Source organism: Notechis scutatus, chromosome 14, assembly GCF_049901735.1.
Source record: "Notechis scutatus isolate UNSWTSFEM ecotype Mainland chromosome 14, rNotScu1.2, whole genome shotgun sequence".
NCBI lineage: Eukaryota > Metazoa > Chordata > Lepidosauria > Squamata > Elapidae > Notechis > Notechis scutatus.
In genome coordinates this window covers 3,762,525-3,776,339 of record NC_142022.1, presented here as the reverse complement: position 1 = coordinate 3,776,339, position 13,815 = coordinate 3,762,525, and the positions used below count along the sequence as shown (strand labels likewise).

At 45.8% G+C, this 13,815-nt stretch overlaps 2 protein-coding genes and 1 long non-coding RNA gene across 4 annotated transcripts in view; all 3 read right to left on the bottom strand.

Moving 5' to 3' along the window:
* The window catches only part of LOC148129502 (uncharacterized), a 157,534-nt gene that overhangs the window by 41,337 nt on the left and 102,382 nt on the right, over window positions 1-13,815 (bottom strand). The gene's annotated exons all lie outside the window — the stretch shown is intronic.
* Window positions 1,313-3,056, bottom strand: ZNHIT2 (zinc finger HIT-type containing 2). The gene has a single exon (XM_026685410.2). The coding sequence runs from the start codon at window positions 2,970-2,972 to the stop codon at window positions 1,782-1,784; it is 1,191 nt and encodes a 396-aa protein (XP_026541195.1). The 5' UTR covers window positions 2,973-3,056; the 3' UTR covers window positions 1,313-1,781.
* Window positions 4,966-13,767, bottom strand: FAU (FAU ubiquitin like and ribosomal protein S30 fusion). 2 transcript variants are annotated; one of them, XM_026685411.2, is made up of 5 exons: window positions 13,616-13,767; window positions 10,534-10,616; window positions 8,649-8,793; window positions 5,535-5,590; window positions 4,966-5,132 (listed from the first exon to the last, which is right to left on the bottom strand). In XM_026685411.2, the coding sequence occupies exons 2-5, from the start codon at window positions 10,606-10,608 to the stop codon at window positions 5,007-5,009; spliced, it is 402 nt and encodes a 133-aa protein (XP_026541196.1). In that variant the 5' UTR covers window positions 10,609-10,616; window positions 13,616-13,767; the 3' UTR covers window positions 4,966-5,006. The 2 variants fall into 2 exon arrangements, with proteins under 2 accessions (XP_026541196.1, XP_026541197.1); XM_026685412.2 differs by having other exon boundaries at window positions 13,620-13,723.

The window sequence follows — 13,815 nt, the reverse complement described above, 5'->3', positions numbered from 1 at the left end:
TTAAGAATTAACTTTTAGGTTTTTTTATTTAACTAGGTCTTTTGAGGATTGAATTAATGGCAGCTTTAAAAAAATAACATTTAAAACTCAAAACATTTGGTTTTTTTGCTCTTGAATAGCAAATAATTGGATGCTGGGAATAATAAAAATATTCTTTATAATGGAAAATAGTGAACTGTTTTATTTGTAGCTAGCAATGAAATCTTTTTTGAAAGGGGATTTCTCTGAATCACAATACAGTAGTCCTTGGCTTACAATTGACTACGATTGATCTGTTGCTCAGTGAGACATCTGTTACGTGAGTTTTGCCCCATTTTATGACCTTCCTTGCAGCATTTGTTAAGTGATTCACTGCAGTTGCTAAGTAACACGGTTAATTGGTTGGCTTCCTCATTGACTTTGTCAGGTCACAAAAAGGGATCCATGTGACTCCCGGGGACACTGCAATTGTCATAACTATGAGATAATGGTCAAGAGTCTGAATTTGGATCACGTGACCCTGGGGAAGCTGCAACAGTTGTGTGAAAAATGGTCATTTTCTTTTTCAGTGGTGGTGTAACTTTGAACTACCATTGAAGAAACTTGTCGTCCCGCAAGTCAAGGACTAGAACTGTATTGGAACAAGGGAGGAGGGGAAACACGGCAAGGGAGCTCTGAGGGCACCCAATCTGGAGACCTCTTGGGATCCTTCAGTAGCTCCAGAATTAAGGAATTATTGGCTTCTGCAGTTATTTGAAAGGAAATAAAAGGAATGGGGGAAAAAACCTACTGGATTTGGAAGGTAATTTTTGCAATTTTTCTACTCTGTATTGTTTGGGGAAACACGAGTTTTTAAGAGGCACTAGATACACATCCGTCTCCGAATATTCGTTTTAGATGTCCCACTTTAATAGTAGTCCTTGACTCCTCCTCCTCCTTTCTTCTTCCTTCTTATTACCTTTATTGTCAGACTACCTGTGTACAATGAGATTGGCTGAGCCTCCCTTTGTGCACCTTCCCCACTCAAACACAACACACAGTGAGGACAGAAGTCCCTAACCCAGTCCCCATCTTATTACACTATGACTTATTTATGACCCTAACTCCCCAGCCAGCATGGTTTAATTTTTAAGACATTTGGACTTCAATTCCCAGAATTCCCCAGCTAACCAATGCTGGCTGGGGAATTCTGGGAGTTGAAGTCCCCAAATCTTAAAAAGTTGAGAAATCATTGCACGATGATTTCATTCTCAACCCACGAGTAAACCTATTTGTGTTAACCAGGTTAAAAGGAAGCAGGAAACAAAACAAGAGGGCACAAACCGAGGATTCCTGGTCTTTTTTTTTTTTTTAATCACAGCTTTCCCACTGTTGCCACTAATCCACGTCCATTTTTGTGGGGTAGGAGAAAAACAAACTGACTTTCCCCCCTCATCTTCATGTTTAGGCTTCAAACCCCAGGACCCCGGTGCTGTGATCCACTGGCCCTCTTCTCCCCCCACCCCCAGGCCCTCTCCTGTCCCTCCCTCTTTCTGGACCACCCCCAGGAAACTAGAAAACTTCCCTTCTTCAACCAGGGAGGAAAATCCATTGCACACTTTATCTCACTCTTTAAGGCAAGGGTCTTCAAACTTGGCAAGTTTGTGGACTCAACTCTAACATGACTGGAGGAGGAAATGTGAGAGTTGAAGTCCCCAAGTCTTAAAGCTGTCAAGTTTGAAGACCTCCGCTTTAAGGGGTGAGATGTGTCTTTGATAGCAGCTGCAGTTGGGGTGAAACAAACTTTGTATGGAGGATTGGCTTCAGTCCAATTCTTCTATCAGAGGCTGTTTGGAAGGGGGCACCTTCCCTCCCCACATCTTCTCCAGCTCCTGGGTGATGGCGCCCACTTCCTTGGCCTCGACCACATGGGCTACGTATTCCCTCTGGACTTCCAAAGCCAGGGAAGGGAGCTCCTCCTCCTCCTCCTTTGCCCAGGAAAGCAGGAATTCACATTTTTTCTTAGCCTTGTAGATCCTGGGCTGGTCCTGGGGGGCGACTCGGCGTTTGCCTTGGCCCAGCAGTCGGACCAGGTGGGCGAAGGCCGCCAGGGCGAACCGGCCCTGCTTCCCTCTTAAAATATGGCCCACCGCCTCCATCGCCCCGGCCTTCCCCAGGGGGCACTCCGGGTACTGTCCGTCCGTGACGGCCTGCAGGGCTGCTTGCAGGGCCTCCCCCGTGGAGGAGAAGACCCGCTGGGCACCCAGCACGGCCGAGAGGTCCAAGAGGGTCTCGCAGACTTCGGGCAACACCTGGGCATCGTCGGTCTCTCCGTTGTAGAGCGACAGGGTGTAGGTGTAGGCGTAGAGGACGTTGGGCAGCTGGAAGCGCACCAGGGGGGAGACGGGGCCGCTGGCCAGGTCGCTCAATGGGCGGATCGCCTCAGGCAGGGCGGGTAGCGAGTTCGAATCCCGGGCAGGAGGCCGATGATTCCGGTCCCCCACGACCGTCTCTTCCTTTGGAGGCTGGGATGAAGCCTCCAGGTCTGGTTTGGCTCCCGGTTGCTGCTGTGGCTGTGAGTCCTGGGCACCCTTCGTTTCAAGCAGCTGGACCATTGGTGGCCCCTGGCTGGCCACGACCCACCAGGGCTTCCAGGGGGGCAGTAGCCCCGAGATCTTCCCGCTGCTCAGCAGCTGTTGGAACCTCTGGCGCTGCTGAGGGCTCAGCTGCTCCCACAGGTCGTCCGCCTGCGGGTCGAGGCCTAGCTCGGGGTCCGCATCCCCGGGCTCGCGTAGCTCCTGCAGCCGGAGGAGGGCCTCCCTCAGGCGGCCTCGCGCACCCGCGTCCCCACGCTGGCCCCGGAGCCGAAGTTGCAACTCTCGCGTCTGGAAGTCCCGGGCACAGGAGCCGTGCTCCCGGTAGCAAGGCACGGAGCAGAAGCGGACGTGGCAGCGAGGGCAGGTGTAGGGCGCCCGCTCGGCCTGACACAGGCCGCAGCCACCTGAGGCCTCCATGCGTCGAAGGCGCCCGAGCTGCTCCGAGAACGCGCTCGGCTATTTCCCGGAGAGAGAGAGAGAGAGAGAGAGGAAACTCACCTTCCCTTGTCCTAATGCGCAGGCGCCTCTTGAAAAGCGCTTCTTGAAAAGTCCTGTCGCTTGCTTCATCTCTGAAGAAAACTACATTGACCATGATGCCCCGGGCCCTGCTATAAACAGTTGTGTAGCGTGTAGCGCTACACCGTTTCTTGGATGTTTCGCAGAGTTTCCGGGAGTTGTGAAGACAATTCCAGCTTTAAAAACGAGTACTGGAGCTCTTGTATCTGAGCATGTCAGAAATAGTGTAGGATCTCTTGCTTGGGTGGGTTGGCCTAGATGACCTTCAAAGTCCCTTCCAACTCTTGTTAATCTGTTAATAACTTTCTCCCCCTCCCCCCCCAAAAAAATCCTTTTTTCTAAGCTTTTCAAAGAAAAGAATTCTGGGAAATGAAGTCCACGTAAGCTTCAAGCCGCCAAGGTTAAAAAAAATTGTTCTAAAAGGCTCTATAAGGGTGTGTGTCCTTGACAGCAGCTGCAGTTGGGGCTGAAACAAACTTTGCATGGAGGATTGGCTTCAGTCCACTTCTTCTATCAGAGGCAGTTTGGAACTTGACTGTTTCAAGTAAGAAAAGCACTGACTTATGACCAAATTTCACTTAACGACCGTTGCAGCATCCCTGGTCTTACAGGATTAAAATTCAGCTGCTTGCAACCGGCATGCATTTTATGACGGTTGCACGTGAAAGTCTGCAACCTTCTTTCTGACCAGCGGTCGATGGGGAATCCAGGTTCCACTAAACAACCCTAACCACAGTGATTCACTTAACAACGGTGGCAAAAAGGGGGCAAACTCACATAAAATGCCTTGCTTAGCCATAGAAATTTTGGGCTCCATCATGGTCATAATTTGAGGGTTACCTCTGGATGGCTAACAGTTAAAAACAGAATAAAAGCAATAAAGAAAGATATAAAGAATACAATTCTGAGATGCTAAAAGTGCATCTCAAATTCTTAAATCCTTTTGGGGACTTGGCTCTCAAGGTGAAAGAAACTAGATCCTATTAAAAGCCGATTCTTGACCCACTAGATTTCTTTATACAGGTAGTCCTCGACTTAAAACAGTTCGCTTAGTGACAGTTTGAACAGCAGTGGGGAAAAAAGTGACTGATGGTCGGTTTTCGTGTCCGTTGCAGCGTCCTTGTGGTCCTGTGATTAAAATTCAACCGATTCACATTTATGACGGCTGCTGTGTGACTGGGGGAGAGGGGGGAATGTGATTCCAGTTTGCGACTGTCCGACAAAAGGGGAAGCCGGTTTCATTTAACGGCGTTACTAACTTAACTGCCACGATTCCTTTTGACAGATGTGACAAGAAAGATGGCAAAATGGGGCAAAACTCATTTCACCACCACCCCACTTAGCAAGACAAAAAAGTTTTTTGGGGCTCAATTATGGCCATAAGGTCAGGACGACCTCTACAACTATGTTTTCATGGCTGCCTTGGGGAATTCCGGGAGTTCAAGTCCACGTGTTTCAAAGTTGTCACGGTTAAGAAACACTTCAGACAATTCACACAACACGCTTAAATGCAAAATGTTAACAAAGTGGTGCTGGTGACCTAGAGGTGGAGCTCTGGCCTCAGAATCAGGAGGCTGTGAGTTCGATCCTAGGTAGAGCCAGATATTTCTCTCTCTGGGCACAGTGGGAATATATCTGCTGAACAAAACTCCGCATTGGTGACAGGAAGGCGAACTGGCCAGTAAAAACACTCTGCTAGCTCCGTTCAGTTGCCCAAACTCCACCCCGCAAAAGATTATGGGGTTGTTAAAAGACTATGATGATTTAAATACAAAATATTCCCAGGGAACCACATACGTATAAAGCCCTCCTCCCTCTTTTGCCAATAATGGCAAAAGGTTGACCTGAGCTCATGCCCCAAACAGGAAAAAGCAGTAGCAACACCAGGAAACGGTTCGAGGAAATATATGTCTTTATTATATGACTGGGGGCTCTTTAGGAGTTGGCATTGGGCCCCTTCTTTTTACCAAAGCCGGGCACGACATTGACAAATCGGCGATTGTACTGCATGCGCCTCTTGGCCCTCCCGGTTTTCTTCTTCTTCTTCTCTTGCTTAGCAACCTGAGAGAACGTTAAGCAGGCATTAGTCAAAAGATCCGGCCAGGCTTCTCCTCCCAGAATTCATTTTAGCTCTTGATGTTGGGCAGATGCATCCGGCCCGTGGGCCGCCAGTTTGACAGGCTTGGCCCTAAGGTCTCCAGACTTAAGTAAGCGGGCTGGACTAGAAGACCTCTGAGGTCCCTTTCCAATTCTAGGATTCTATGTTCTGGGTTCTCATTTCATTTCTAGGCGAAGGGTCTCTGCCCAGCAACTGAAATTGAAATGAAGAGCCGGCAATTTAGGCGCTCTCAGCTGTCCTTGGGGGTCCGACAAGCAGCAGGCTAAAGGATGCCCCAAACACCCCCACCCTCCCAAGCACAACTGGGAGTGGGTGGGTGGGTGGGATCGTCTCGAACTGCCTACCTTTGGAGTCTGGCCTCTCACTTTGCCAGCACGAGCCAGGGAACCATGGACCTTCCCTAGAGAGAAAAGCAAAATGGAGGAGGCTTGATTTTCCAGGGGGCAGAAAACAAACCCACTGTCAGGATTCCAGCAGTTACCCCCATTTAAATCCTGAGTCTCGAGCCAAACTTCCAAAACTTCAAAAGGGTTTATTGGGAGTTAACATGCCAGCACTGCCTGGAGGTAGCTGATTCTGAGGCACATCATTCATTCTCACCCTTGACCCTGGTTTTCCCTCCACCCCCTGGGTGTATTGTAATTCATATTCTCCAATGGGACACGTCCATAGCCCAGAGTCATCAATCAGGCTCTCCAGTTAGAATTTTGCGAGGCAGAAACTTCGGTCACCTAGTTACTGTCTTTGAAAACTATTTATGGAATGCACTTTCGGTTTTCAAGCTGCCGCACTGCTCTTTTAAACCCCTTTCCCCCCTCCCTTTTCTGTTGGCAGCTCTAAAAAGATCAGAGAAATATTTTGAGTTGATTCCCCACACGCCCGACGACAAAGGAACTGGCTTTATTATATGAGAGTCACAAGGGACCATGAGGTTAATGTAAAGATAGTCCTTGACTTACAACCATAATTGAGCCCAATATTTCTGCTGTCAAGTGAGATATTTGTTAAGTGAGTTTTGCCCTACTTAACCACCTTTCTTGCCACCGTCATCAAGTGAATCACTGCAGTTGTTAAGTTAGTCACATGATTGTTAAGTGAATCTGGCTTCCCCCATTGACTTTGCTTGCCAGAAGGTCGCAAAGCAGATCACGTGACCCCGGGACACTGCAACCGTCATAAATAGGAACCAGTTGCCAAGCATCTGAATTTTGCTCACGTGACCACGGGGAATGCTGCAATGGTTGTGAGGATGAAAAATGGTCGTCCGTCGCTTTTTTCAGTGCCGTTGTAACTTCAAACGGTCATTAAGTGAACTATTGTTGAGGACTACCTGTACGGGATCAATCCTCTCACAAAAAAAGAGTCACAGACACGCTGGCTACATTCACTTGGGCCTAAAGGGAGCTGAGCGTATTGCAGCATGCAGACAAAACCCAGTTTTAGGCAGTCCTCAACTTAACAACCGCTTGTAATTAGAACATCATTGAAAAATTGAAAAACAGTGATTTACGACCATTTTTCACACTTAACAACCTGTCATTCCCCTGTTGGAGACTGACCCTGAGGGAGAGGAGGAACAGCCGACAGGGAGTGGGAGTGTGGCTCTGGAGGTTGTGAGGAGGCTGGGGAAGGGCAGAGGCCGGCTGAGCAGTCAGAGGAGGACCCAGGCCCATCCCCTCTTCATCCTAGGACATGTAGGGAGGAACGGAGAAAGCAGCAACTTGGCTTGCGAGAGAGGAAGCGGCCATGATCCCCCTCATTGGTTGCAGCTAGGGAAACTAGTATATAAGAGAGATGGTTAAAACACAGCGTTGCCAGAAGCAAAGCATGTTTTATTTCTGGCTGAGGTTTATCTTGGTTGGTGCTCTTCCAACGGACTGTGCCTTGTTATCTTCTTGAAGTTTGTAATTAATTATCCTGGTCTGTCATGGAAATTCCTTCAGTGCGGTTTGTTTTGGGTTTTTTTTTTTTATTTCTCTGTTATCTGTTCTTTGAGTTTGGACTGTAATTCTTTCTTTTGGAGACTATTTTGGAAAGAGTTTAATCTCCAACTGCGAACAATTGAACAGTGGGGCCAAGTTGGAGGCTTTAAAGGAAATGTATTTACGTTTGGGAATTTATTAGGTGTGTGCTGCTTCCCGGGTCATCACACAACCATTGCAGAATCCCCATGGCCATGTGTTCCAAATTCAGGTGCTTGGCTTGTACTTATGACCGTTGCCGTGTCCCGGGGTCACGTGATCATCTTTTGCAACCTTGTGACAAGCAAAGTCCATGAGGAAGCCAGAGTCACTTAAACAACCATGTTGCTAATTTAACAACTGCAGGGTTTTACTTAAACCGAAGGTCATAAAACTGGGGAAAATTCACATAACCACTGCCTTGCTCAGCAACAAAAATTTTGTGATCAATTGTGGTTGTAAGTCAAAGGCTACCTGTATTACTTTTTTTTTAATTTACTTTATTGTCATTGCACCTCGTACAATTAAATGCCATCTTCAGTGTACATAAATGACTATAAAAATAAAGCACTAACACACACCTTTCACATTCTATACATTGAATTGAAAACCCCTGATATTGCATTCATATTGCACTATACAGTGGAATTCAATAAGAGTTACTGCCCTGGGATAGAAGCTGTTTTTCAGCCTATTTGTCCTTGTTTTTATTATCCTGTACTGTCTGCCCGATGGTAATAGTTAAAAATAAAAAAAGGGTTCCCAGGATGAGAGGGATCTTTGAGGTTTTGAACTGTCTTAAGGCAACGGGAGCTATAAAGCTCTTCCAAAGAGGGGAGAGGGCAACCCAGGATCCTCTGGGCAATGACATTCACCCTATGGAGTACTGTCCTGTCTGCCACTGTGCAACTGGCAAACCATGCACAGGTTAGAGTTATTTTCGTTTGACATAGCAGACGGACTTTTAATCCGGTCTGAATTTAGTACTCTGAACCTAACTTAATCTGGAAAGTCTGGGCTTGGAAGCAGTGCTGTTATTTGGACAAGAGGTCATAAGGAAATGGCTATGGAAGATAGACAGGGAAGTCCAAAAAATAACCTGGAATCAGGCAGTGCCAAACCATTTCTGTATTGTTGCCAAAAGCCCTGTGTAGGATATTCATGAAGTTATCAGGAAGGAAGGTCGCTCCAACAGTCTATTTTTGTAATCTTACACACCGAATCACAAATTAGCCAATCACATTTTAGTCTTTACTCTTGTAAATTTTAGGTGATTACTTCATTGTTTTGTGAAAACTGAGTTAACTGAATAAAGCGGTTAATATATGGTTAAGTCCATCATGACTGTATCTTCTACCAACACAGCAGAGAAATTTGTAGAATAAAAATCACATTTTTTTTCTTTTCCGGTTTTTTTTTTTTTGTACAGAGCAGCTCTGGAAATGACATAGTTTTTCTAACAAGCTTCCATCTAGGTCCTCTCTCTTTGGTACTTACCACCAAGCATGCGTGCAGTAACCTCCAAAGTTGTAAGATCACTGATGCCGCATTGACCAATGACAGAATCATTTTCCAAGGGGATCCCACCCAGAAGAATCACTTGATCCTCAAGGGCGATGCCCTCCAGGGACTCAATACGAGCCTAAACAGGGGAGAAAGAAGAGTGGGAACATGAATAATTGACACTTCGCTCACTAAGTGGAAAGAAGAGGGGAAGGGAGCCTCCAACAGTCCTTGGACATTATAAGAAAGTTCATGTTCAAAAACTTGGTGGATGGCAATATTTAGGAAATGCCTTAGAATCATTCCATTGCAGTCCTGCCAGCACTCATCGGTTTTTATACCATGAGTGTTTCCCAGGACAAAGAGGTCTGGAAACACGGTGCGGCAGGGTGGGGGGATGGAGGAGGAGAAGGAGAAGAAGAATCCATATTGTGTTTCTGACCTGTAATAATCAAAAACTGAAATAGAGAGGGGTTAGGGTTAGGGGATGTTAAGTAGAAATTGTGGAATCAAAGCACAAGACCCATAGCAAATAATCAAGGTTCACTGCAGTACTTAATTCTTAACACTGCACACACTGGAGGGGTCTCATTGAAAAGAATACTGGGAAACACCCTTGCTGAGGCAAAGAGATGCATTCATATTTATTCATTTCAGAAAATGATGCATAAATAGCAATAGCAATGGCACTTATTTGCTGCTTTATAGTGCTTTCCAGCCCTCTCTAAATGGTTTACAGAATCAGCCTCTTGCCCCCAACAATCTGCGTCCTCATTTTACCCACCTCAGAAGGATGGAAGGCTGAGTCAACCTGGAGCCTGGTGGGATTTGATCTGCCAAATTATAGGCAGCTGGCTGCAGTAAAAGTAGCTCGCAGTCCTGCACTCTAAGCACTGCGCCACAGAGGCTCATTATACATATCCATAAATAATTACATAATAGATCTCAGGTTACTTCCTACCTTTCTGTTATCTATAGAGTTCAGTGGTCTTAGAAGAAACCTTTGCATCTTGAGATTCAGCTGTTGCTATGGGAATGTTCTGATAAAACTGGCCACAGGCTGCTGTGAGCTACAAGGACACATTCCCTACATTTCAATTTGTCTTAGACAGTCCCTCATCTGAAAACTGATTTTCCCCACAACGTGCAGAAAAAATGTTGCCCAAGAATTGCGGTGAAAAGGATCACCCCCATACCTCCAAGTTCCTTCAACAGAATTCTTGGTGTGAATATAGGATTATCAAACCATGTTCCATTCTAGCACAGCTGAAATCCACACTTAAAGAATTTAGAATTTAAGATTTAATTTAAATTTAAGACTTTAGCTCAAAGGACAACCACTGCAATTGCCTTTCATCAATAACCTCGAAGTAAATATCCAGAAAATAAGTTGAAAATGACTAACAGGAAAGCAAGCTTTGCCCTAAAACACTATTTAAAGACATGATTTTTCACCCAAAGATGACCAAACAGAAAGTACAAGAACTATGGGAAAAAAAAAAGATTTAACAATGAAACAAGCACAAAAAGAGCAGAACATTCCATATGAGCTTTGAGAGTCTATCTCCACGATATAAAATATCCTTTAAAAATAAAAATACAAGGTAAATATAAAATTCTGAAAGAGCTCTTTTATATATTGCTGCTTCTTGGCCAAAGCTGATTAAATAGAAAGCTCATTACAACAAGGTATTAATCAAACAACAATAACTTATTACTGAAAATTGATTTAGAAAATCTCTGTCTGCAAATGATTTCAGCCTTGCCCAGTTCTGAAGGAAGATTTATTTGGGAGAAACAAATGCTACTGGTCCAGTAACAGTATTCATCCGAATGAAAGGTCCACATAAAGCAAAAAAAAAACAAAAAAAACATTTACCTTGAGATGAGATACTGTTTCATGTCCAGACACCTCAAGGGTGTGCAGATTCTGAGCACGAACAAACAGCTGCATGGTTTCACCTGCAGTGATGAGAAAGCAAAGCAGCCATTAAGATTAGCAATCCAAGACCTCAAAGAATCGAGTATCCTAACAATGGCAGAGACTAAGAAACTGATCTCTTCCACCCCTTGCTGTTTTTAGACAAAGTAGTGAATAAAATAAACAGAATGTTTAACAACCCACAAAGAAGAGCTGTGGGCCTCTAACCTCTCTTTCAATCCACTCCATCCTTCCTGACAACAAAATGTGAGCTTGGGTTTTCTATCCTGATAATCAATGATCAAGGACTTTGAAAGGTGATGGAGGGAATATATAGGGTTATCTTTGCTGAGATGTTTGCATACATGTTTGGTTGATAAATATATGGAGCCATTATTTTGTAGTCACACAAACCAAAAATAGAAAATGTAAGATGGAGCTGCCTAAATTTACTTTTATTTACTATTTATTAAATTTATTTGCCACCTATCCCACTACAAGGCAACTCTGGCCAGTTTAAAAGCAATAAAACCATACCAATGAGAATATAAAATTACAATTAAAAAAACATAGAATTAAAAGATTTCTTTGAAATGAAACATTTCTCAGAGCAAGATCTGTCCAGCAGTGGAAGAGAACACCCCTGGAGGTTGTGGGTTTTCATTGTTGGATGTTCTTAAGCACAGGAAGGTTAGCCAGCCATCTAAGATGGTTGGGTTGGTTTTCTTGCACACAGGTAGTCCTTGACTTACAACAGTTCATTCACTGACCGTTTGAAGTTACAACAGCACTGAAAAAGTGACCTATAATCAATTTTCACATTTAGGACCATTGCAGCATCTCCATGGTCACGCAATCAAAACTCAAGATGCTTGACAACTGTCTCATATTTATGACGGTTGCAGTGTCCTGGGGTCATGTGATACCTTTTGACAAGCAAAGCCAATGGGGAAGCCGGATCCACTTAACAACTGCAGTGATTCACTTTAACAATTGTGGCAAGAAAAAGGCAAAATTCACATAACTGTCTTGCTTAGCAACGGATACTTTGGGGTCAATTATGGTCATACGTTGAGGACTACCTGTGCTGCAGTGTTTCTCAAGTGTGCAATAAGATAGGGGACTTCAACTCCCAGAATTCCCCAGCCAGCATACATCAAGACGGGTGGACTTCAACCAGTGGTGGGATTCAAATATTGTTGCCACCGGTTTGGTGGGTGTGGCTTGGGGGCGCGCTTTACACGTGTGCACACACTGCATGCACTTGCATGCCAAACACGCACTTTGCGCAGGCGCAGAGGCGTTCTAACTCACCTCCTGAAAGCCTGCACGATCCTGGTCGCTTCAGCTGCGCTTCAAATTCAGCAGATAAAAGTGAGTATGGGAGCCCAGGCAGGCAGGTGAGTCTAACAGAGGAGTGGAGAGAACCGGTTTGGTCTACTCATCGCTCCTACCGGCTCATCAGAACCGATCGAATACCGCCACTGACTTCAACTCCCAGAATTCCCCAGCCAGCATGGTGTTGAGGTCCATCCCTCCTTAAACCATGCTGGGTGGGGAATTCTGGGAGCTGAAGTCCACCCATCTTAAAATCACTAAGATTGAGGAACACAGCAGCAAAGGGCTAACCTTAGGCCTTCCTCCAGCACCACAATTCCAGGTTCTTTTTTTACCCGTCTCTTCCATCAAATCCCCTTACACCAGGGCTCCTCAAACTTGGCCACTTTAAGGCTTGTGGACTTCAACTCCCAGAATTCCTCAGCCAGCTTTGCTGGGGAATTCTGGGAGTTGAAAGTCCACAAGTCTTAAAGTGGCCAAGTTTGAGGACCCCTGCCTTACACACTTGTCACAGTCTTTTTTCCTTACCTACAAGTAGTCCTCAAATTACAACCGTTCATTTAGTGATCGTTCAAAGTTAAAATGGCACTGAAAAAAAATGACTTAGGACCATTTTTCACACTTAGGGCCGTTGCAGTATCCTCACAGTCAGATGATCAAAATTCAGAGAGTCCGAAACACAACAAGTCGTTTAGTCAAGTCACAAAAGGGACTTGCAACTGGTTTTCACCCTTACGACCATTGTAGCCTCCCCATGGTCACGTGATCATAATTCAGGCACTGATCATGTGACCATGGGGGTTATGGTGCGATGGTCATAAGGGTGAGGATCAGCCACAAGTCCCTTTTTTTCAATGCAGTTGTAATTTCAAACAAGTTGTTTGAGTAGGGGCTGGACTAGAAGACCTCCAAGGTCCCTTCCAGCTGTATTCTGATGGATTGATGTGTGTATGAATTGCCTTCCATCATTGCAGAGCGATTAGAGTAAATACTAGGTATTTACAGTAGTCCTCGACTTACAAGAGTTCGTTTAGTGACCGTTTGAGGATACAATGGCATTGAAAAAAATGACATGATCATTTTTCATATTATGACCATTACAGCATCCCCATGGTCATATGATAAAAATTCAGATACTTGGCAAAGTATGATTCATATTTATGACCATTGCTGTGTCCCGGGGTCACATGATCCCCTTTTGCGACCTTCTGACAAGCAAAGTCAATGGGGGAAGCCAGATTCACTTAACAACCAAGTTACTATCTTATCAGCTGCAGTGACTCACTTAACAGCTGTGGCAAGAAAGGTCGTAAATGGGGCAAAACTCACGTCTCACTTAACAAAATTTTTTGGACCCAATTGTGGTCATAACTCGAGGACTACCTGCTTCCACCCCCCCCTTCAGTTTCAGACACGGCTGGGGAGCATGGGCGTGGTAGTCCAAAGCACCTGGGGAGCCGCAGGGACAAGGCAAGAGAGACGTGGCCGCGCCGGTGAACCTGGAAAGACTCGAGGGGCGGGAGAGCGACAGGGAAGGAGAGGCGGCTGGGGATGAGCAAGTTAGAAGGCCCTTGGGGAGGATTTGGCCGCGGATGATGGGAGTTTAAGGCCTCGAAAGGGAGAGGACGTTGATTTCTGCCCCTCCGCCCCTCCAATAAATGAAGCTGTCCAGCCCATAATACGGAAAGTTTGCGCCCCTCACCCGCCTCACGCCGAGCCAAGATGGAGGTCGGAGAGAAGAAAAAACGCCGCCGCCTCACGCCGACGATGAAAAGGAAAGACTGACGGGAGGGGCGGGGCCACAAGAAGCGCAGGCGCACTGCGGAAAGAGGACCGCGCCGCGGCGTTCTCTTGCTTCCCTCTTTCGCTCTTCCCGCTGCGTGGCTTGTGCGTGACGTCCCT